Consider the following 24,556-nt stretch of genomic DNA (forward strand, 5'->3'; position numbering starts at 1 on the left):
CATCAGAGTTAGATAAAGATGAAATACTTTGGATTGTAAACAGTATTTTGTTTTACAAAACGATCTACTACCGGTTTCAACTTACATAATGAAATCTCTATTGCAACTAAGATGGTTCATGAATAAAAATCTAATTTAATTTCCTGGTTTTGATAGCTACGGTTTTCACAGAAAAGATCACTTTTGGGGCTAGTGGGGCTGGAGAGACTCGGTACTACTTTAATTTTGCAACTCTTGCGGGTATAATTTGCAATGGAAACTACTTGTATCTATGGGATATCATAAATAGTAATCGGGAACACACCTGTCAGGTGAGTACAAGCACATCTTTGCATGCTTGGTCCAGGTGGTGGCTGAGCCGTCTTCGCCTCCTTTCTGCCATTTATCAAATAAAATATTGGGTCCGGAGACTGTAACACCCGTGGTAACTCACAGCTTCCGTCACCGAATCGTTCCCCAAAGGGTCAGCAGCACGAGAAAATGGGCTTGTTTTAAAAGTTATGTGGATTTGTACCACAACACCCCAAAAACATAATTGCTAACAACGACTCGTTAGCTCAAGACTGTGAGGGTCAGCTGTTTGTGGTTCCTCTGCTGGTCTAACCCGGCCTCACTCCTGCCATGGCAGCGTCCTGTGGGGATTCACAGGAGACAGGCTGGCCTGAGATGGCCTCACTCGCTGATCAAGTGCTTCGTTGCTAACTCTCATATGAGCTCCTCTCTCTGCAGCAGGAGCCAAGGACTCCTTCTTTGAACAAACCTGAAAGCATGCTGCCTCTGAGGCCCAAATCGTAGCTTTGGAGCTGCCGAGGGAGGGAAAGGATAAAGATTCTCTTACTTACACACTTTCATTCTATGCCCCAAGGCCGAATTGGCCAGAGAATGTCCAAGGTGGAAAAGCGAACAGAGCAGTGGCGGAAGGCAAGCAGGTTCCCCTAAAGGTGTCAAGGAAAACAGTTGGTCTGAGAACAGGTGTTGGTGGCCGATACAGGCAGGGGAGGCACAGCCGTAAGCTGGGAGCTGTAATTAGGGCCTTGGGAGTCAGCTGTGGAGGGATGGAGCGTAGTGTGGGAGACGCCGAACACCAGCTACGGGAGACACAGGCCCGGGGTGGGACCGGGGTCTTGTACGTGGATGCTCCCCTGGCGTTTGCTGCTATAGATAGACTATATTGGACTGCACTCTGGCATTTCCCAAGTCTCTGAGCCATGGCTGATGCATGGTAAACTCTTGGCACAGGTGGTGGTGCGGGAACTGCTGACCCAATACACCAAGCAGTATGAAGAGAGACCACTCTTTGGCCTGCTCCGAAACCATGCTGAGTCTGTGGGTGACAAGCTGAGAACCAGGTACGTTTTGCTCAAGGTGTCCCTGTCACCTGCCTCCAGTGTCTTATTACAGGGCTGGAGTTTATAGAACCTTGACAGGCAACAACTGACTTTTGTTTGAAATGTCTATCGTTTGGTATACACAAAAAATGGTGAATATGTAAAAATCTATCCTCATGTAACCAGCACCCGACTTGAGGACTAAAATATTGCCAGTCCTGTCCTTTTTATTGTGTTCCTTCTTTATTACACATTCACTAAGCCAAGCACTTTACAGATGTTAATCCTCAAACCTCATTAGGCATGTGCCTGTATCCATTTCAAGGATGAGGAGACCGAGGTACAGAGAGTGAATATTTTGCTCAGGGTTGCATGGTGAGTGAATGACTCTGGGATGCCTGGCTTCAGGACCCATGCCTTTGTTACTCTGATTTTTTAAAAATATTTTATTTATTTAGAAGACAGAGTTACAGGGAGAGGTAGAGCCAGAGAGGTAGAGCCAGAGAGAGAGGTCTTCCATCCACTGGTTCACTTCCCAAATGACCGCAATGGCCAGAGCTGAGCTGATCCAAAGTTAGGATTCAGGAGCTTCCTCTGGGTCTCCCACGTGGGTACAGGGGCCCAAGCACTTGGGCCATCTTCTACTGCTTTCCCAGGCCACAGCAGAGAGCTGGATTGGAAAAGGAGCAGCCGGGACTAGAACCAGCACCCATATGGGATGCTGGTGCTGCAAGCTGGGGCTTTAAACCTCTGTGCCACAGCACCGGCCCCTGATTGTTTTTTAATTATTGTACTTAAACTCTGTAAATAAGGCATAATATGCATGGTATTCTACAATATTTGGTTTTCACCCAATACTTTATTTCTAAGACTCATCCACATTGTTGTATGCTGCCACGGATCTGCTCTTTGCAATATTCCATCAGATTCCATCATGTGTTTCTGCCACACTTTTCTGATTCCTTCTGATCTCTAGTATCAGGGGACAGTTGGCTTGTGTGCCATGTTCTGATATTTTGCACAAGGCTATTATAAAAAATCTCATGCGTGTTTTCTAGGGAAGTGTACTAGTTTTTTTTTTTTGTGTGTGTGTGTGTGTGTGCAAGGCTTTCACACTTTGTTGTCATGATTCAAAGTGAGAAACACATTTTATGTCACCAGGACACTCAGATGTGTACAGGACCCCCTCATCTCAAACACAACTGAAGCAAATTCTTCATCACAGGGCTCTTGTCCACTCCATGACTCATCCGCTCTCTAATACTTACTTTTTAAGAATGCCGATCCCACTCCTTAATGTGATTCATAACCCGTTAGTGATTCACAACCTGTGTTTGCAAAGCAGTCCTCTGGGATGTGCTACCTAGGGGCAGAAGTGCTGTTTTGTGGACTATGCCCATGCTAAACTCTATGAGACAGCCCCAGAGCCACATCCTACCCTCACCAATGCTGGCTGTTATCAGCCTCCTGGTTTCTGCCATATGAGAGGAAACAGTGGTCTCCCACGGAGACTTTAAAGGTCATTTTCTTTTTCATTACTAAGGGGGAACATGTTTTCACATGTTTGCCATTCATATGTCTTCTGTGACATGCCTCTTAAGGTTTTGCTTATTCTCAAACCTTTTTTGTGTATGTGTTGTGTCTTTCTTTTAAGATTTATTTATTTATTTGAAAGTTAGAGTTACGGAGAGGGAGAGGGAGAGGGAGAGGGAATGAAGAGGGAGAGAGAGAGAGAGAGAGAGAGGTCTTCTATCTGCTGATTCACTCCCCAAACGGCCGCAACGGCTGGAGCTGCGCCGATCTGAAGCCTGGAGCCAGGAGCTGCTTCCAAGTCTCCCACACAGGTGAAGGGGCCCAAGAGCTTGAGCCATCTTCCACTGCTTTCCCAGGCCGTAGCAGAGAGCTGGATGGCAAGTGGAGCAGCTGGGACTCAAACCAGTGCCCATATGGGATGCCAGTACTGCAGGTGGCGGCTTTACACACACCAGCCCTGGGACTATCCATCAATCACTGTTACAATTACCCTCACTTTATAATGAGATTTTACTAGATTATTTAAAATCATATCACCATGTCTAAATATAATTCAGAATTGTGTTGGCTTTTTTTCCACTTTGATTTAAGTTTTGGAATCAGTTTGTCAGGTTCCTCAAAAACAAAATAAAGCAAAGTCTGTGCAGCAAAACAAAAATGTTGCAGAGCTGCATGTATATGAAGTGACTCTCACAGTCAAATTCATAGAGACCTAAACTAGAGAACGGTTTACCAGGCGCTGGGAGGGAGAGCGGGTGAGCCGTCATTGTTCGTGGCAGGGATTCAGTTTGAGAGGATGAAAACACTTGGAGATGGATAGTGTGAGTGTATTTAATCTTCCAGAACTCTAAATTTGAAGTGGTAAAAATGGCAAATGTTTTGTTCTGTGTATATTTACCCCAGTTTGGAAATCTGCTAGAATCTTCTTTGAAAGTGTACTAAATCTATAGATTTGCAGAAAATTTGACACACTTATGAATTTTCTCTCAAAGATTTGTCTTCTGGAGTTTTATAATCATCTCCATACATAGTGCAACCTTTTATGGATTTATTATTAGTTATCTTACCCTTTCGTTGCTGTTGTTAAAAGAATATCTTTTTAAATTGTTTTGTTGTTGCTGTTGGTTTATTATATCCATGGTTGGAATTATATATAAATCTGACTGTAAAAGGAAATTCTAAGAGGGTACACAGATTCATTGGGAGTTTTTTCTGCAATCTGTAAAAAATGATTTTTCAGTTCTTTCCAATTATTTGTTTTATTCTTTTCATGTCTTACTGCAAGATCTAGGACCTCTGAAGTAATTTGAATAGAAAGAGTCATAGGAGGTATTCTTTTATCTTATTGCTGGTTTTCAAAAGAATTAGTTTAACATTTTATTGGTTAGAATGATCCTCTGCTGACTTTACATCCTGAAAATCTCCATTTCCTTTTATTTTGAATGTGTCCTGTCCCTGCTGAATGAAATAACTTCTGATTCTATTTGAAGTGATCTTAGGGTATTTCTTCTTTTTTTTCTTTTAAGATTTATTTATTTATTTGAAAGTCAGAGTTACACACAGAGAGAAGGAGAGGGAGGGAGAGAGAGAGAGAGAGAGAGAGGTCTTCCATCGCTGGTTCACTCCCCAAATGGCTGCAACAGCTGGAGCTGTGCAGATCTGAAGCCAGGAGCCAGGAGCTTCCTCCAGGTCTCCCATGTGGGTTCAAGGGCCCAAGGACTTGGGCCATCTTCTACTGCTTTCCCAGGAAATAGCAGATATCTGGATGGGAAGTGGAGCAGCCAGGACTAGAACTGGTGCCCATATGGGGCGCCGGCCCCTATAATTATTTTTCAATCAGTTTGTTCCTTTGTTGGTCCCCTCTGTTGTGACATCACTTTCTGTTTCATTGTTTTATGCTCAGAAATGTATTATCTGTTTTATTATACATTGGAGAACTTATTATACTTTTTTCTTTTCCTTTTATTTTTTTAAAAATATTTATTTATTTATTTGGAAGACAGTGACACAGAGAGAGAGTGAAAGACAGAGAGAGAGAGAGAGAGAGAGAGAGAGAGAGAGATCTTTCTTGTGCTGGTTCACTCCCCAAGTGGTTGTAATGGCCGGAGCTCGGCCAGGCCAAAGCCAGGAGCCCGGAGCACCACCTGGATCTCCCACGTGAGTGGCAGGGCTCCAAGCACTTGAGCCGCCTTCCACTTCCTTCCCAGGTGCTTTAGTAGGGAGCTGGAGTGGAAGCCGAACAGCCAGGACTCGGCCAGCACTCCTGTGTGGGATGCCAGTGCTGCAAGCAGCGGCTTACCCAGGTGCACCACACCACCAGTCCCAGGCCTTTTCTTTTACGTTTTTTTAAAATTACTATTTTTCTTTGGAAGCAGATTATTGGTCTCTGTGACCCAAATGTATTGAACTAATTTCCAAACTGTTCACTAGAAAATAGAGCCTCATAATCCTGGTTAAAAACATAGAAATATAAAATACAATAAAAGGTGCACAGGGTTTTTCATCACCATTGGGAGAAAGTGAAATTAAAACTTCATTTCTTTTCTTTTTTTCTTAAATTGCTGTTCAGGTTCCTGTTTATTCAAACTGCAATCTGTTTTAAAGCTTGAGAACATGAACTTCCACATCCTAGGACTGTTTCTCTGAAATCTCTCTTAGTTGAAATATCTCTGTCTATCCTTACACTCTCTAGAAAGTCAGTGTGTCTTTTTAATATCTCCAGCCCTGAGTGCGAATCCTACAGCACTAGTAGCTTCCCCCCATCTTATGCATCTGGGAATCTCCCAGCATGCAAGGAGTTGAAAGAACAGTACAGTTCCCTCCGGAATCAGCCCCATGCTTCCAGGAAACTTGCTCCCCAACTGGCCGCAACTCACCTGCCCTTTCATCTCCTTCCCAGGTAGTGGAGCAGGGCTTGTCTCTGTCCTAGTGAAAGCGAGACAGGCTCTCACCTGTATACAAATCTATATTCCTATCAAGGTTTCCAGGACAGGTTTGAGACATGCCAAAGGCAATCTCAATAAATATTTGGAAAGTTCAAGTCCATATATCTTTGTCTTGGTTATGCACCTCCAAAACTGTCCACATCTCCTTGCCGCACGTCCAGGTTTTGCTGAATCTGTGTGTGTGCATCTGCTCATTCCGGTGTCGATCAGGAAATCCTTTGCCATCAGCGTGTTCTCAGGACTCCCGGCACCAGGCGTGGGCCTGCCCTCTGCGGCACAGCATTGGAGGAGGCTCACAGTCCAGGAGAGCCGTGGGGCTCAGCCCTATTGACAGCGCTCGGGGAAGTACCAGGAGCAGGTGCGGGCACAAGGAAAGGTGGTCCGAGAGCTTTCAGGGCGATGACATTCCTCCAGGCGGGCAGGCTTTTGAACCAGCACCACCAGGCCACCCCTCACTTTGATGACGGGGCCGGGGAGAGGGGCGTCAGGCATGGGGCTGTAACGTTTCCTGGGCCAGGTGAGGCTGGTGCGGCCCTGCAGGGTGGGCAGCACGGGGAGGAAGTGGCTTCGAGAGGAGGCTGTGCCTGGCTCTACAAAGACCTCCATCCTGCCCCTGCTTGTCTGCCGCCTGTCTACCTCCCTCCCCTCCCCCACAAGGGAGCCTGCCAGGGGACTCCCACTGCTCTCATCAGCCCTAGGACCCCTAGGAGGCGGAGGGTATTAAGGAAACGGGGGTGGGGGGTGTCGGGGGTGGGATTCTGCCTGGCACCCACGTGCTTTTCCTTAATGTGTTATGAGATTTTTCAAAAATAGTCAGGAAACCTGAAAAAAGTGAGCATTTATATCCTGCTTGAGTGTGACTGTACTTACTGTGTCACACACACACACACACACACACACATCCATGCTTCAACCTTTTAACTCACCCATCAATTCACCACCTCTTGTTGATGCATTTCAAATTTAACTTCAGCTGTATCAGCACCATTCTAAATCAGTCACCACAAACAGAATTAACAGGAGTTCAATATTTGGTTATAGTTCCTTTTCTTTTCATGTAAAATTTGCATACAATGAAATGCACAAGTTTCGAGTGTACACTCACTGAGGTTTGACAAATGCATGCACCTGCGAAAACCAAACTCTCATTAAGATGTAAGTCGTCACCATCGCTCCAGGAAGTTCTCTCTGACTCTTATCCGGGCAACCCTGTGATCACCTCGCAGACGCAGCCACGGTTCTGAGATTTTTTTCCACCCCAAGTTAGTTTCTTTCTGACTTAAAATTTCGTGTTGTTGGAGTCACACAGTCTGCACTCCCTTGGAGCTGGCTCATTAACTCAACTTCATGCTTTTTTGAAATGCATTCAGGTTGTCGCATACATGCATTTGTTCTTTTTTGCTGCTGGGAAGTATATTATATGGAATACAATGCTTTCCATTCTCTTATTTTGAACAGTTGCCCGACAGGTTTCCAGTTTTTCACTGCCGCGAGTAGCATTGCAGAGAACATTGGGCAAATGGAGTGGAATTGTTAAATGATGTGGTGTACCTATTTGTTTAGTTTTATCAGAAATTGAGAGCCTTTTCCAAAGTGGTTTTGATATGGTAGGAATAGGCAGGCAGCTAATTAGGTCTAAGTGAGCTGGAATTCTTGCAAACCCTGCAACATAATCTTCTGTCTTTACCTGGTAGTCTAAACACCCATCTTCCCAGGATGCCCCCGTGTCTCGTGCAGGAGATGCCACGATGATCATATTGAACTCCACGTGCAGGGGCCCCGTAAATTCTCAGCTGGCTTCCCACACCACCCCTATCTCATTAAAGAAGCTGTACTGGGCAGAGCCCACTTTTTGCCCCTGACTGTGGTTGGGGGGTGCCCCCCAGGCTTTTTTCTCTAAAGCAGCCCCCTGGCCCACTCATGACAAGTAGGTCTCCGTGAGAGGTAACCCACACTCATGCTTGGATGTCCATTCTTTCACTGTTAAATGAATCCTGCTCCTACTCACGCATGGTCCTATGCCTGCACTTAGAATTCTTACTTCCGGGAGGTAAATACCTGGAGTGCAAAATAAGGTGCCGGAGCCTCATGTGAGCATGGGTGTGTAATTTTTTCCTCCAGGCTCCTTCCCTGCTCACCGACAAGCATTCTAAATGCAGACACATCGAAGGTGGAGAAAATGGTAACAGATCTCATTGGAAAGGTGAGAGAGTGAGCACGCATACACGCGTGAGCAGGGGTTGCCCCCCACAAAGGAACACCCATCATGAGTGGCAGTGGGCCAGAAGATTGCCCGACAGGAGGAGGGGCAGGGGAGGAGAGGCAGAGGGGGCACCCCCACAGCACCTGTCACCGTGGTCCGTGGCGGAAGAGAGAGCTCCTCTCTTTATGGTCTCCTTTGTGAGGTGGGAGACGGTGCCTCTCCAGCCATGAAGCCACCTGGGAATTACATATCATCTCCTCAAGTTCCAAGTACAGCTCAGTGCCTTTATTTTCCCAGTGCCCCTGTATAGGTCTTGGGTGGAGCAGATGCATACCAGGAATGGGGAGTTTTGATTGACAAGTGTGGGGGCTTGAGTCCCCGGCTCAGCAGACCTACACGGACTACCTGCCTATCCCACATCAGGCTCACGTCAGTTTTGCCAGTTTATACTTCCATCAACAAATGTGAGCGCCCTGGTCTCTTTCGTCTTGGGTGACTTTGATGGCTGTGCATTCCACTGCAGTCATTCTAGTGGCTACATGGAACTACCTTGGGGTGGGCTTCATTTGCGTTTCCCTGATGACAAAGGATGTGCATTTGCATTTATGTAACTTTTATTTACACACAGAGTCAGTCTGGCTTTCTTGTGAGATCCCTCATTACAAGGAGGTTGCTTTTAGCGATAGCCCTATTTTTGGCTCAGTCTTCCACACTGAGAGAGTTCCTAGAGCTGCAGCCGTGCCTGACCTGTGACTCATCTCGGAGTGGATGGGTGGGAACCACTTCCTTTAGCAGGTGCAGCTCACAGCTTAGGGTAGGCAGTGGTCCATGGTAAACAAACTAAGAAAGGTCGACTCCAATAGGGACGTCCCTGGCCTCCAAGCTGCATAGTAGCAGCTTCAGGAATGGCTAAAATGTACCTTTCAGTGAAATGTCAAAGTCCCTTATGCCTTTTGTTAAATAGACTGAGGCAGAAACTCAACCTTCGAAAGCCCAGATTCAAAATCAGAATTGATCGAATTTAGATTTCTTGGTAATTGACACATAACTGATCTCCCATCTTCCCTGTCTGAATGGAGGGCGATTATGAACTCAGCACTCATTATTATTAACTCTGCCAAGTTCTCGTTGGAATTCCTCGGGTGCTTTCTGATGAAGCAAAGGCAACAGCTACATGAGTTTTTAATTTTTGCTTAATGGAGATCTAACTTATTCGGGTCTTTGAATACTTTACTTCCTGAGGATGTGGGTGCATGGGGAGCAAGAGGTGGCTGGGCTGTGGGGAGCCCCGAGTGCAAACTAATCCCTCACCTGTGTCTCTAGGTTAACTGCAGGTAGGGGGGCGGGGGAGGGGCATAAAATTAGCACAGAAGGCAGAGCTGCATGATGGGAAACTCATGGGAAGTTGTGCTGCGGAAGCCGTGGGTGTTTGGAGTCTGTGCTAGATCTCCTAATTCCCGCGTGCCTCAGCTTCTTCGTGGGGAAGGTAAAATTACCACCTACTGGAGAAAGTCCTATTCCCTTGAATACTGAGTGTTCCCCAAGGCAGACCTGAGCCTAACTGTACTCTGCTTCCAAACCTTGAGCAACTTACCAAAGCTGAGCCTCAGTTTCTGGACCCACAATTCATTAATTATGGCAAATGCAATCCTAGACTTATTAAGAGTATGGAATAATTCACAGCAAATACTGAGCACAGTTCCTATGCATAATGTACTTGATAAAATTACAAAGGTGCTTCAGAAAGTTCATGGAAAATGGAATAACAGATAAACTTAGGGGTGGGCCTAGCAGTTAGGACTCCCAGCAAGTACCTGCATCCTGTTTCGGAATACCTGATTTCAGTCCTGGGTCTGGCTCTTGGCTCCAGCTTCCTGTTACTGCATGCCCTGGGAGACAACACTGATGGCTCAAGCAGTTGGGTTCCTGCCGCCTATGTGGTGGACCTGGGTTAACTGCCTGGCTCCTGGCCTTGGCTTGGCCCAGTCCTGGATGCCAGGAGCATTGGGAGAGTGAATCGGCAGGTAGATACTGTGTCTGTCTATCTGTCTACTCTTCTCTCTTTCTCTGTATGTGTCTACCTCTCAATTTAAAAAACTTGTGCTTATTTTGGTGCAAAATTTTTTTGAAAATTTATGCAATTTCTTTTTATTATGCATTTCCTATGAACTTTTTGAAGCACACTCATATTTACTGACAAATACTTTATTTGTAAAAAATAATTATTTATTTAAGAGGTAGAGTTTACAGACAGTGAGAGGGAGAGACAGAGAAAGATCTTCCATCCATTGGTTCACTCCCCAAATGGCCTCAATAGCCGGAGCTGGGCTGATCCGAAGCCAGGAGCCAGGAGCTTCTTCCAGGTCTCCCATGTGGGTGCAGGGGCCCAAGCACTTGGGCCATCCTCTGCTGCTTTCCCATAGTAGAGAGCTGGATCGGAAGAGGAGCAGCCAGGACTAAAACCGGCGCCCCTATGGGATGCCAGCGCCACAGACAGAGGATTAGCCTATTGCACCACAGCGCCTGCCCCCTGACAAATACTTTATAAAAGATATATTTGTTAATGTTCCACTGTAAAACTTATTATAATCATGCTCAAAAATTGCTGAACAAATTATTATAAGCTCATACTTCATAGATTATGTATGTTAGTGAGGACCACATGAAATCATGAACATTACTTTTAATACAATAGGAAGTGGAAAAGGCAGGAGAGTAAGTTATCTTTATACCGCAAGGATGGACACATTGGAAAAACTGGAGCCCAGCACTGGTCAGAAGAGCAGTGGACAGAAGCCACTGAGAGATAGGACGCGTGACTGTGTATTTGTATTTATGTAGCTGGCCGATGGGGAGAAGCTTGTTTTGTTTTGAAAAAGCAACCCCCTCTATTCCTTTTGGATGAAATACTTCAGTGAAGCTCAAGTCATAATGATGTTCTCTGTGTTTTCCTTGCAGCTTCCTGGCATTGAACAGGGACGCGGTTGGTGACCTTGCCTTTCTGTTGAAAGCCGTGAGTTTCCGTGAAAGGGTTCTTCAGCGGAGTCTGGTGGCCAGGATTTATTATAAGGTAGAGATGCCTTGTGTTATATTTCTCCTTTTGACATGTGTTTAAGGCAGATCCTTGCTGGTAAACTAGCCACAGCTAAATGTAGCCGAGGATGAGTCAGCTGAATTGCAAGCTTCCAGCCATGGCTTGCGTCCCTCTAGGACATTTTGCAGGGCAGCCTTGCTTGCTCCGGAGGTCAGGATGCTACTGTTGAACCCCTTTATGTCGTCTTCTAGAATCCACCTGCAAGGATCATTTGGCTGCCATAGGAGGTGATAAGGGGAGTGATTTTTAGCTCTACTGGAAGTGAAAAATCATTGTCTTATATGTGTAATGAATACAGTGTCTTCTGCAGCTGGGAGTAGAAGTACAGCAGGTAGGCATCCGTGAGAACCCTTGGGTTAGCCAGAGATGCACTCGTTTCCTATTAAATTGCACACAGAACTCTGCACACATGAAAAATCTTATGTCAGCATTGATAAAAATCTGGAAGGATTTTCTACCAAGTTCAGTGCCAGTGGGGTTGCTTTGAGGAAGTGTTACCCCCCACCCAGAAATATCTGTTCCGTCTTCTGATCCAATCGTGAGTAGCCAGCGATGCAGGCAGAAGGTTTCACTCATCCCACTCTGTCCGGGCTCAGGGGCTTGGGGCTTCTCTAACCAGAATCCAGGCTGCTGCTCTCCCTCTGCATGGGAAGTGGTGCCAGGAAGGCCAGAGGGAGACCCCTGCAATGACAAGATCCTGTCTCCTGGGACAAGGTGGAGGGAGGGGAAGGGAAGAAAGCAGGGCACATGGCTGGGGGCAGGTATTCTAGCCATGCACAGGCAAAGGAACCCGGGGGCCGAGAGCGGTTGGAATAAATGTGCATACCACTGCACAGCCTGGACACTGTAATAAAGAGAATAGCATAAAAGCCGTCATATAGGAAATAATAGTGTATTCAAAAAGGAGAAAGACTAGGCTAGCTTCAGTCTTTGTTCACCAGTTTCAGATGGAGTAATATGGACTCCTCTAAAGAGGAAATTTCATGATCTAAACATTCTGTTCCAAGTGAGATTTAATTCATGAGTTCAAGGCATGGAATGCATGGTTAGCTATCTAAAAATCAGCAGTTTCACTCATATGGCCTTCCTTAAAAATCATTCAAGTGGGGTTGCCACTGGACATGGCAGGTTAAGCCACTGCTTACAACGCCAACACCCCATACCAGAGTGCTGGTTCAAGACCTGGCTGCTACCGTTCTGGTCCAGCTCCCTGCTGATGTGCCTGGGAAAGCAACAGATGATGGCTCAAGTGCTTGAGCCCCTGCATCCATGTAGGAGACCTGGATGGAGTTCTGAACTCCTGGCCTCAACCTGGTCCAGTCCCAGCCATTGTAGCCATTTGGGGAGTGAGCCAGTAGATGGAAGATCTTTCTCTCTTTCTCTCTCTCTAATTCTGCCTCTCAAATAATAAATAAATCTTAAGAAAAATTATTCAAAGACATTATCCACAGGGCATTAAAAAGAATCAAAATTAATAACTCAAGGAAATGGAGATCAGTATACAAAAGGATTATGCAGCCGACACCTATGTGTTTTTTAAGAGTCATAAAATTGAATATAGAAGTTAAAAATGTTTTTTAAAAAACATGAATTTTTTAAAAAACTTGACCAATTGGTTTCATGATAAATTGGGACTATGCTATTTTTAAGGTAAGATGTAAGATAAAGTAAAAGCATGCGAATTTCTTACTTTAATTGCTAGGTGGGCAAGAGACCTTGCTTTGTTCTGAGTTTGATCATTAGAGAAGTGTAGGTTAAAATACATGTTGGATTAAATTCCAAACTAACATGAAGCTGAACACAGGCAGCTTGTCTTCCAGATCGATGTGGAAGACAAGCAAGTAAGTAAGCGGCCAGAAATTCGTGTAACCAGAGGCGGAGCAAACACCAAGTCAGAAGCATGTTGTTGGGGGGCTTGAGGGCACCCCAGACTGTTGGTTCACAGCTGGGGAACGGACTGCCCAGGGGCTGTGTAAGGCTCCTGAAATCATTGGGTCTAGCCCTGCCACAGCAACTGCAGGCGGAACTCAAAATTCAAGGAATCTGTAGCAGGCTAATTTTTAAGTTGAAAATTTTGTATGACCCATAAACGGTGTAAATATCCACATGGCCCTTGGCGTAAGTCAGCTTCCCACCCCGCAAGTGAACCTGCACTGCGGCGGCAGAGCCGTCCCATGTTCCCTCTGCAGTTGCTCCTGCTTGGAGGATTTCCCCGGGGCTGCTTCTCCAAAGCTCCTTCCATCCTCCTCCTCCTCCCTCAGCCTCCCTCTACACTGGCTCAGTCATGCCCCTGCTCCCTGACCCTGGAAGCCGGGTGCCTTGATCTTGACCTGTGTTGATCTGATAATTCCTGGAAAACATTTCCATGACAATCCAACCCCTTATCTCAGCCACAGTAAGTCAGGCTGGGGCAGCTTCTGGTTCACTTCCATCCTAGAGGGCCATGAATCCCTCCTTCTCCCACTCCGGAAGTTGAGAGATTAGATTTTTAATGAACTATAATTGGAAATGAAAAAGGTGTCAATCTCCCTAGTAAAAGCATAGACTCTCAGATCAGATTAGAATCCAATCTAATTATGCACATTTTGTATAGAAACAAACCTAATTATATACACTGAGGTAATATCATATGCATCAAAACAAAAATTACTTTTGAAAAGTATTTTAAAGATGAGCTTGTAGATGTTGAGCCACAACACGATATTTTCAAATATCTTTCAGAAATTTGATGTATGAATTGCATTGGGCTGCCATGGCAAAATACCACCAACTTGGTGCCTTGAACACAGGAATTTGATTTCTCACAATTCCGGGGGAAGGGGGGGCAGTGGATGTCCAAGATCAAGGTGGCAGCAGGATTGATTTGCTCTGAGACCTCTCTCTGTGGCTTTGCAGATGACCACTCCCTTGCTGCCTCTCCTGACTGTCCCTGTGCACTCTTGCTGCTCCTTCTGTCTCTCTCGTTGTGCAGAAGCCAGTCCTATTGCAATAGGGCCCCCTCCTAACAGCCTCACTGTAACCTAATTGCCTTTTTAAAGACCCAGTCTGCAGGATGGACATCTGGCCTAGCAATTAAAACACCATGTCCCCTCTCGGAGTGCCTGCATTCAGTCCCCACCTCCAGCTCCCACTTCCAGCTTCCTGCTGACTCAGACTCTGGTAACTAGGTCCCTGCCGTCCACATGGAAGACCTAGACTGAGTTCCCAGCTCCTGGCTACGGCCCTAACCCTTCCCTGGCTGATCAAGCATTTGGGGAGTCATGGGAAATCTCTTTCTGTGTATCTCTCACATACATGTTTTAATTATTTAAAATATGTTTTATTTATTTAAAAAGTAGAGGGAGAGAGAGAAAGAGGCAGAGACAGAGAGATCTCCCATCTGCTGTTTCACCCCTCAAATGCCTGCAACAGCTGGGAGTAGGCCAAGCCAAAGCCAGGAGCCAGTAACTTCCAAGTACTTGGGTCATCATCTGTTGCCTTCAGGCATGTTAGCAAGAAGCTGGATTGGAAGTGGAGATGGTCCTCAATCCCAGGCACTCTGATATGAGATGCAGGGGTCCCAAGCGGCAGTTTAGCTTGCTGTGCCACAGCACTCACTACTCGAATAAATTAAAAAATCTGGGCCAGAGCTGTGGCTCACTAGGCTAATCCTCTGCTTTGTGGCGCTGGCACACGGGGTTCTAGTCCCGATCAGGGCGCCGGATCCTGTCCCGGTTGCCCCTCTTCCAGGCCAGCTCTCTGCTGTGGCCAGGGAGTGCAGTGGAGGATGACCCAAGTCCTTGGGCCCTGCACCCCATGGGAGACCAGGAGAAGCACCTGGCTCCTGCCATCGGATCAGCATGGTGCGCCGGCCGCAGCACACTGGCTGCGGCGGCCATTGGAGGGTGAACCAATGGCAACGGAGGACCTTTCTCTCTGTCTCTCTCTCTCACTGTCCACTCTGCCTGTCAAAAAAATAAAATAATAATAATAATAAACTAAAAAATCTATTGTAAAGACTCTATCCCCAAATATGGCTGCATTCTCAGGTACTTGGGGTTAGGGCATCAGTGTATGAATTTAGATAACAGTTGGCAATGTGAACCTTTAAAAAATAGAATTTGAAAACATTAAACAATACAAAACCAAAACGATGTTATAATCCTGAGCCTATGTATACCAATAACATACCATTGATGGTATCATCAACACCCCCTGGTATTTTTACCTTCAAACAGTCCTCTCTGGCACTGTGCCAGAGTTGTCCTTTGTGATGGACAGCAAAACAACAGCATGTTGCTGGTGAGGCCAGCTCATAAAAACATTGTGACTTCCATCTTGGCTAGTCTATTGCAGTTGTGTGGATGAGTCAAAGAGATTTGTCCATGTAGGTATGTTGCTCTTGTCTAATGGATAAATCTCAAAAACACTCATAGGAGATACACAAAGTTTTGAAGAGAATTATATTAGCTGAACATCTGTCAGCTTGTGCTGAGATGTACTGAGGCAATACACAATGCAGAGAGCCACCAAAGTTCTACAGTCAGAAAGCAAACTGAGAAAATCACCCAGCTTCAGACATGTGCTACCTTTCATGAAAAACGTAAGAGCCAAGAATGAAGAGGATGCCACCAAGCACTATGGAGAATAAACACCCCTGGGCTCACGTAGGACTGAGTCCGAATCAATGAGCTTTGATGTTTAAACAGCTAGATTTCAGTATTTCTGTGGACCACTATGAGCTTGTATGTTTCTCCCAATTTTCTTGTAATTTTTAAAGATTTATTTTATTTATTTGATAAGCAGAGTTACAGAGAGAGAGAGGGAGAGACAGTGGGAGAGGTCTTCCATCTGTTGGTTCACTCCCCAAGTGGCTGTAATGCCCTGGGACTGGGCCAGGCTGAACCCAGGAGCCAGGAGCTTCTTTCCAGTCTCCCATGTGGGTGCAGGGGCTCAAGCACCTGGGTCATCTTCCGCTGTTTTCCCAGGTGCTTTAGCAGGGAGCTGATTGGAAATAGACCAGCTAGGACTTGAACAAGCACCCAGGGATGCCAGTGTCTCAGGCAATGGCTTTACCCACAACGCCACAACACCAGCCCCCAATTTTCTGTTTTTTGAACAAACATACACATGGCAGTTACCTTGTCATCCTGCCATCATATGTTGGCCATGTGAGGACAGATGACTCCTCTTCAGTTAACCTTCACATTAAGAGGAACTGTATTTAAGGGGTGACACTTGACGATTCCTATCTCCTGGACTGAGTTCAGATTCTGGACTTTGAGCCCGTGCTGTAATGGTGTGAGACTTGTGATGAGTGTGCTTTTGGAGCAGTCTGAGTCCCTGGCCAAAGCTGGGCTGTGATAGCCAGGCTCCGTGATGGCGTTCCGTGACCCCTGCCTCCTGGAGCTTGCACTTGTATATAGCTCCCACGTTGCATCAGGGTTGGTCTACATAACCAACAGAATGCATCAGAAGTGATGGTACGCCTCCTCTGGGGTTGGATTATAAAAGATGCGGTGGCTTGTGCCTTAGTGCCTCTCTCTTTCTCTCATAACTTATTCTTGGAGAAATCATGTCATGAGCAGGAGCCTGGGTGGTGTGGCAAGGAACTGACACTTCTTGCTAAAAGCTGTATGACAAGCAGGCATTTGGCATAGTGGTCGGGTGCTGTTTGGGATGCCCATTTTCCACAGAGGCATGTGGGTTCAAGTCTGACTCCACTCTCAATTCCACCTTCCCTTCCTGCTAATGCAGCAGGTGCCTGCTCAGCTTTATTACAGTCTCCCCAGGGAGCCTGAGCCAGGTGCACCCAACCAGGAAATGCCCGGATCCCTAATCCTCAAGGACTGTGAGATTATAACAGGGTTTAAGATGATGAATTTGGAGAGAATTTGTCATGCAATAGTAACTAATATGGAATCCAAAACCAAAAACTGTTCAATAGGTTTGACATTGATAGACACATTTCTTAAACCATAAAGAGGGATTACAATATTTTCTAACCAATATTCCCATTTATTCATATAATGTGGTCCTCTGTGTCAATCAGAACATGATTGCATAGGATTCTGGTTCTGGTTTTTAGACAGGATAGACAGTGTCATGATGAAGACTCTTGACAGTGTGTATTCAGCCCAGCTGCTCTCTGCAAATGTTGAACCAAGCTGTGATTTCCCAGCACTGTGGTCCATGTCTCTCCACACTCATTTTGCTAACACTTTTTCCCCAAACTTTCTAACTTTTTATCTTTAGGGTTTGAGACTCTATCATCTTCTTTTTATATTTTCATTTTACTAATATTAGAAAAATACATTCACTGAAATATATATACTTTTAACTTTATTTTCATCATTGTTTTAGATGTTCTTAGGTACTTATATATTCAGAAATGTTTTCTGCTAATAATCATTGTCTACTAGAGAACAGAATGCTTATTTTTTTAAAAGTCTATTTTCTGATTTTGAGAGAAGGAAGCATTGACGCACACATGAATGTGTTTCCCAATATAAAATGATATTAGGTATGTTGTTTGCTAAAAAAAAAAAAAAAAAAAAAAAAAAAAAAAAAAAAAAAAAAAAAAACACACACACACACAAGGGTTTTAGGATCAGACAGATTTTACCACTTCTAAGCTTCAACTCCCACCTCTATAGTTTGGCATAATGAAAGTTGGCTGGCACAATACAAACTTGTTGCAAGGATAGAATACGTAAAAGAAGCATTTAGAAAACTACAAATCTTGAGCTAATTTTGATCATCTTAGTTATTACCATGAACATAACCATTTTTATGGTCAACTCAATGAAATAATCAGTGAACGTCTGCAATTTTCTAGGGCCTAGGCAAAGGAATGCCAGAAAGAGTGTGAAGATATGCTCCTGCCTTGGGATTGTGCCACCCATTGTTTTAGCCCAAGGCAAAATGAAATAAGCGCTAAATTAAGACAAAAGCTATCAGCTTAGCGGAAAGCATATGGGCCCATGTATTAATATGGTGTCTCTTGAAATAACTGATTCTGTTGCGCAGTTTGACATGGCACCCAAAGAAACTCTTTGGATGATGGTGATTTTTTGTCTAAAACTCCAAGAGCTCCTAAAAATAAATGTTATAAGATTTTTAAATAAAAGAGGGGAAAACATGAAAGGGCTACAACAATCTGCTCTTCTTCTTGGGTCTCCAATGATGTCCCTGGGTTTTCTTCAAAAGCACGTTTCACGGCAGAGTTGGTGGGCCAGGCCTTCTTAGCACATGGTATGCCCCACCTACCTCCCACCGCGCAGTGGCCTTTGGGTCTTCACAAAAGAGGAAGTCTTTGATGTCATCTAATAAGGCCATCTCCTTGGAGTAGCTAGAGTGTCACTCAGAGTGAGATCTGAAATGCCATTTGGCTGGTGTGCCAATGTCCCTGGAGGGAGCTCAGCCCTGGGTCCTCCCTTGGACCTCACCGCTTCAGTTCTCCAAAATTATGCTGCAAATGACTGCTCTTTATGACTGCTGCATCATGTCCCTGTTAGTGGGAAGAAAAAAAACCCAGAAACAGTGACTTGTCCTGCTGAGACCCTTCTCTAGGGGTGTTTAGAAAAATTTACTATCACCTACAGTCTTTATTGTTGTGGTCAGTGTAAAACCTGACTCCTCTTCAAGTGTGTATGACTTTCAAGTTCTTAATTTAGATCTTTTAAACATAATAAAACCACAGTACTTCCGTAAAGACAGTCTTTCTAATTGATGATGTCAGCTATTCTGTTTGATTTAATTTTAGGCTGACGATGTCTTTGCTCAGGTCACCTAGCAGGGGCTTGGAATCTCATCTAAGTTCTCATCTGTGGAAAATGCAAGCTGTCTGTGTTGATGTGGGATGGCACACCATTCCTGGCAAGATGCCATCAGTCTGGAGGTTTGATCAGATGGTAGCTGGGAGGGTTGGCCAGGTGGTGGCTCCAGAGAGGAGCTGGGAAATGCCATTGTCAATGGACCCGGAGAGAGAAAAGCCAGTGCTGTCTTCTTCATCCTGCACTGAGAGTTTGAGAGTAGGATGGGGCAGCAGAGCGTGTCAGCGGCTGGTCATTGTGTGTTAGATTAAAAAAAAAAATACAGCAACCTGAATGGCAGATGTTTTAATAAAATTCTCATGGCACAGAAATGTCAAGAGCTTTGTTCCAGACGCAGATCATCAAAGACGGGAAATAGGATAATAAACCAAATTTCCTGAGTCCATATTTGCTGCTTCTTCCTCCTGTAGTTGAGCTGGGCTGGGAAGACTCGTGATGAGGGGCCCTCTTTGTGTCTTCAGAGTGCGGGCAGCTGCCTGTGCAAAGCCGACTATATGCGAAAGGGAGGCTCCCTTTGTGTGGCCAGTGCGTGGAAGTCCTATAACGGGGAACACGGTTGACCCTGTCTCGGGTATACAGAGCTCCCAGGCCATAGCTTGGCACTTCCCTCTTTGTTGCGGCTGCTTGTAGGAAATGTTCCTGTTTACGTTGTTGGCTTCTCCCTCACTCCCTTCCCCACCCCAGTCAGACACAAGTTCATAGTAAGGGTTGCATTTCTTTTTTCCCCCCTACTCTCAGCTTTCTCCATCTTTCTCTCACAGAGGGTGCCCTAAATTCTCTTCCTAGGAAAACCTTTTGTGAGAAAAGGAGTAGAAAGAGAAGGAAGAGGAGGAATTATGAGTATAAGAAAGGAAAATGAGATTATACCCTTGATAATTACGTCAGAGGTATAGCCGTTTACTCTGGAGTGTGAAGAGAGCTCTGGGGTTGTCCAGTTGAACCCACTCATTACGATAGCCAACCCAAGGATTAAAAAAAACCAGTAGTTTCCTCAAGGTAACACAGTCATCAAGGGAAAGAGAGATTGACATTTGCCCATTTTCAGCCACTATTTTTATTTTTTGACAGGCAGAGTGGACAGTGAGAGAGAGAGACAGAGAGAAAGGTCTTCCTTTGCCATTGGTTCACCCTCCAATGGCCGCCACAGCCGGCGCGCTGCAGCCGGCGCACCACGCTGATCCGATGGCAGCAGCCAGGTGCTGATCCTGGTCTCCCATGGGGTGCAGGGCCCAAGGACTCGGGCCATCCTCCACTGCACTCCCTGGCCACAGCAGAGAGCTGGCCTGGAAGAGGGGCAACTGGGACAGAATCCGGCGCCCCGACCAGGACTAGAACCTGGTGTGCCGGTGCCGCAAGGCGGAGGATTAGCCTAGTGAGCCGCGGCGCCAGCTTCAGCCACTATTTTTAACATCAGTCAGTTGCTCTTGGGAATAATCAACACTGTGGTATTTGCCTAATGTGGATTTTCTGATATCCTTATTCTTGCTACATTTATAAATTTGTAAACTTATTAACCAAGAGCTGTTCCTTCTCTCCCAATTATTTATTTATTATTAGTTATCACTGATACAAACATGGGTCCCTAGCTATTTATTTTTGACTTCCCGTTATAACTGAGTGTCTTCATTATTTTCTTGCTCAAATTGTGCCAAGACTGAGCATTGAGAGCTGCTTCGGCAGTGTGGCCCCATCATTTTTTGACTGTCTTCTTCCTTTGTGGCTCATCTTGTAGTTTCCCGGTCTATCCTGTAATTGACCATTTTTCTTTTGTTTTTCAAGGACATAATTTTAATCCACTCTGTAATCACAGGCTTAGTTCACCACTAACCACAATATTCAACAGTAAACGTAGGAGACCACAGTCCCACAGCAGTATAAACAAGGGCTGAAAACAACAATCATATCACAAGATGTTTGTGTCATTCCTATACGTTTTTTTTGTATTCTATGTTAACTGCTACATATTGGAGAAAACGTGATATCTGTCTTTTTGAGACCGGCTTATTTCATTAAATATAATGGCTTCCAGTTACATCCAGTTTGTTGCAAAAGACAGAATTTCATTCTTCATTCTTTTTTATGGTTGAATAGTATTCTGTAGTGTATGTATGCCACAATTTCTTTGTCTAGTCCTGGTTATTAATTTTTTATCAGTTGCGTAGTTTATGGGTAAGTTCTCCCATTCTGTCATTTGCCTCTTCACTTTGCTGAGTGTATCCTGTGCAGGACAGAAGCTCCTTGTTTTGATGTAATCTCATTTGTCTATTTTTGCTTTTGTTGCCTCTACTTCTAGGATCTTTTCCAATAAGTCTTTGCTTATACCAATGTCTTACAGAGTTTACATGTTGTTTTCTTCTAGTAATTTTTTTAAAAAATTATTTATTTATTTGAAAAGCAGAGCTAGAGAGAGAGAGAGAGAGAGATTACATCTGCTGGTTTACTCCTCAAATGGCTGCAATAGCTGAGGCTGGGCTAGGCCAGAGTTTCTTCCAGGTTTCCCACGTGGCTGCAGGGCCCCAAGGACTTGGGTCATCCTTTTCTGCTTTCATGTCAGCATATTAGCAGGGAGCTGGATAAGAAGTGGAGCAGCTGGGACTTGAACCAGTACCCATATGGGACGCCAACCTGCAGATGGCTGCTGAACCCACTACACCACAGCCTGCCCCTTCCTCCAGTAATTTGATGGTATCAGGTGGTAGCTTTAGATTCTTGATCCATTTTGAGTTGATTTTTGTATAAGGTGTAAGGTAGGGGTCTTGTTTCATACTTCTGCATATGTAGATCCAATTTTCCAGCACCATTTGTTGAAGAGACTCTCCCTTCTCCAGGGATTGATTTTAGCTCCTTTGTCAAATATTAGTTGATTATAGATGCCTGGATAAATTTCTGGGGTTTCTATTCTGTTGCTTGGTCTACATGTCTATTTTTGTGCCAGTACCAAGCTATTTTTTTTTTATAACGGCCCTGTAATATGTCTTGAAATCTGGTATTGTGATGCCACCAGCTTTGTTTTTCTTGTTTAAGATTGCTTTACCTATTCTTGGTCTCTTGTGTTTCCATATGAATTTTAGCATAGTTTTTTCTAGATCTGAGAAGAATGTCCTTGGTGTTTTGTTTGTTTTGCTGAATCTGTAAATTGCTTTGGGAGATATGAACATTTTGTTGATAGTAATTCTTCCAATCCATGAACATGGAAGGTTTTTTCCATTTTAGAGAGTATTCTATTTATTTCTTTAATGTTTTATAATTTTCAAATGACATCTTTCACATCCTTGGTTAAATTTATTCTAAAGTACTTAAATTTGTAGCTATTGTGAATGGTACTAATCTTACAAGTTCTTTCTCAGCCAAGGCATTGTTTGTGTATACAAAGGCTATTGATTTTTGTCTGTTAATTTTATATCCTGCAACTCTACCAAACTTTCTTATGAGTTCCAGTAGTCTCTTAGTGGAGTCTTTCAGTGCCCTAGATAAAGGATCATGTCATCTGCAAACAGGGATAATTTGACTTCCTCTTTTCCAATTTGTATCCCTTTGATTTTTTTTCTTGCCTAAAGTCTCAGGCTAAAACTTTCAGTACTATGTTGAATGGTATTGTAAGAGTGAGCATCCCTGTCTGGTCCTGGATCTCAGTGGGAATGCTTCCAACTTTTCCCCACTCCACGAGATACTGGCTGTGGGTTTGTCATACATTGCCTTGATTTTGTTGAAGAATGCTCCTTTTATACCCATTTGCTTAAGGTTTTTATCATGAAAGGATGTTATGTTTTATCAAATGCTTTCTCTGCATCTATTGAAATAATCATATGGTTTTTATTTTTCAGTTTGTTAATGGGATGTCTCATAGTTATTGATCCAAATCATTGATCCCTGAATACCAGCAATAAATCCTACTTGGTCTGGAGAATGACTTTCATGATGTGTTGTTGGATTCAATTAGCTAGTATTTTGTTGAGTATTTTTGCATCTATATTCATGAGTGATATGTGTATATAGTTCTCTTTCTTTGTTGTATGTTTTTCTGGTTTTGGAATTAAAGGAGTTTGGGAGGATCTGCTCCCTTTTAATTGTTTTGAATAGTTGAGAAGAATTTGGAGTTAGTTCTTCTTTAAAGATTTGGTAGAATTCAGCAGTGAAGCCACCCAGTCCTGGGCTTTTCTTTGTTAGGAGGATCTTTATTACTGATTCAATTTCCATTTTGATTATTGGTCTACTTAAATTTTCTAGGTCTTCATGACTCAGTTTGGGTAAATTGTATGTGTCCAGAAATCTATCCATTTCTTCTAGATTTTCCAATTTTTTGGCATATAGCTGTAGTAATTCCTGATGATTCTTTTTATTTCTGTGGTATCTGTTGTAACATCTTTTTCACTTCTGATTTTATTAATTATAGTCTTCTCCATTTTTTGGTTAGTTGGGATAATCTTGTATCAGTTTTGCTTATTTTTTAATCAGCTCTTCATTTCACTGATCTTTCTTATTTGTTGTTTCAACTTTGTTTATTTCTACTCTAATAATAATTATTTCTTTCCTTCTACTAATTTTGGGTCTGATTTGCTAATGTTTTACTAGGTCCTTGAGATGCATTGTTAGATCATTTATTTGATGCCTTTCTAATTTCTTGATATAGGCATTAATTGCTATAAAATTCCCTCTTAACACTGCTTTTGCTGTATCCCATAAGTTTTGATATAAGTTGTTTTGTCATCATTCATTTCTAGGAATTTTTTATTTCTTCTATGACTCATTGTTAATTTAGGAGCATGTTGTATAATTTCCATGTGTTTACATATTTTCTAGAATTTCTTAAGTTGTTAATTTTCAGCTTCATTCCATTGTGATCAGAAAAGACACATGGTATGATTTCAATTTTTTAAAAATTTGTTGAGAATTGCTTTATGGCCTAGAATATGGTCTATCCTAGAGAAAACTCCATGCAGTGATGAAAAGAGTGTGTATTCTGTAGCTGTGCAATGCAATGTTTTGTAGCTATCAATTAGGTCCACATGGTCCACAGTGCAGATTAGCTCTGTTGTTTCTTTGTCAATTGTTTAAAGTTTTTTTATTTATTTATTTGAGAGGTAGACTTACAGACAGTGAGAGGGAGAGACAGAGAGAAAGGTCTTCTTTCTGTTGGTTTACTCCCTAAATGGCCGCAACAGCCAGAGCTACACTGATCCAAAGCCAGGAGCCAGGTGCTTCTTCCTGGACTTTCACATGGGTGCAGGGGCCCAAGCACTTGGGACATCTTCAGCTGCTTTCCCAGGCCACAACAGAGAGCTGGATTGGGAGAAGAGCAGCTGGGACTAGAACAGGCACCAATATGGAATGCCGGTGCTGCAGGTAGAGGATTAACCTACTGCAGCACAGCACCGGCCCCTCTTTGTCGATTTTTTATCTAATTGATCTGTATTGTACTGGAGTCCATGTTCCCTTTAAGATCCATTAACCTTTATTTTAAATAGCCAGGCACCCTGGTGTTGGGTGCATATACATTTACTATAGTCATACCTTCCTGTTGAATCAATCCCTTAATTATTACATTATGCCCTTCTTTATCTCTTAACAGTTCTTGTGTTGAAGTCTATTTTGTCTGACATTAGAAGGGCTACACCTGCTTGCTTTTGCTTTCCGATAAC

General features: G+C 43.9%; 1 protein-coding gene across 2 annotated transcripts in view; it reads left to right on the forward strand.

Moving 5' to 3' along the window:
• ACOXL (acyl-CoA oxidase like) overlaps window positions 1-24,556 on the forward strand; it is a 371,066-nt gene that overhangs the window by 243,052 nt on the left and 103,458 nt on the right. For both annotated transcript variants that reach the window (XM_051836339.2, XM_051836342.2), the window contains exons 14-15: window positions 1,240-1,349; window positions 10,968-11,079. In XM_051836339.2, the coding sequence (XP_051692299.1) occupies window positions 1,240-1,349; window positions 10,968-11,079 (222 nt within the window). The remainder of the gene's footprint in view (window positions 1-1,239; window positions 1,350-10,967; window positions 11,080-24,556) is intronic.

The sequence above is a fragment of the Oryctolagus cuniculus genome, chromosome 2 (assembly GCF_964237555.1).
Source record: "Oryctolagus cuniculus chromosome 2, mOryCun1.1, whole genome shotgun sequence".
NCBI lineage: Eukaryota > Metazoa > Chordata > Mammalia > Lagomorpha > Leporidae > Oryctolagus > Oryctolagus cuniculus.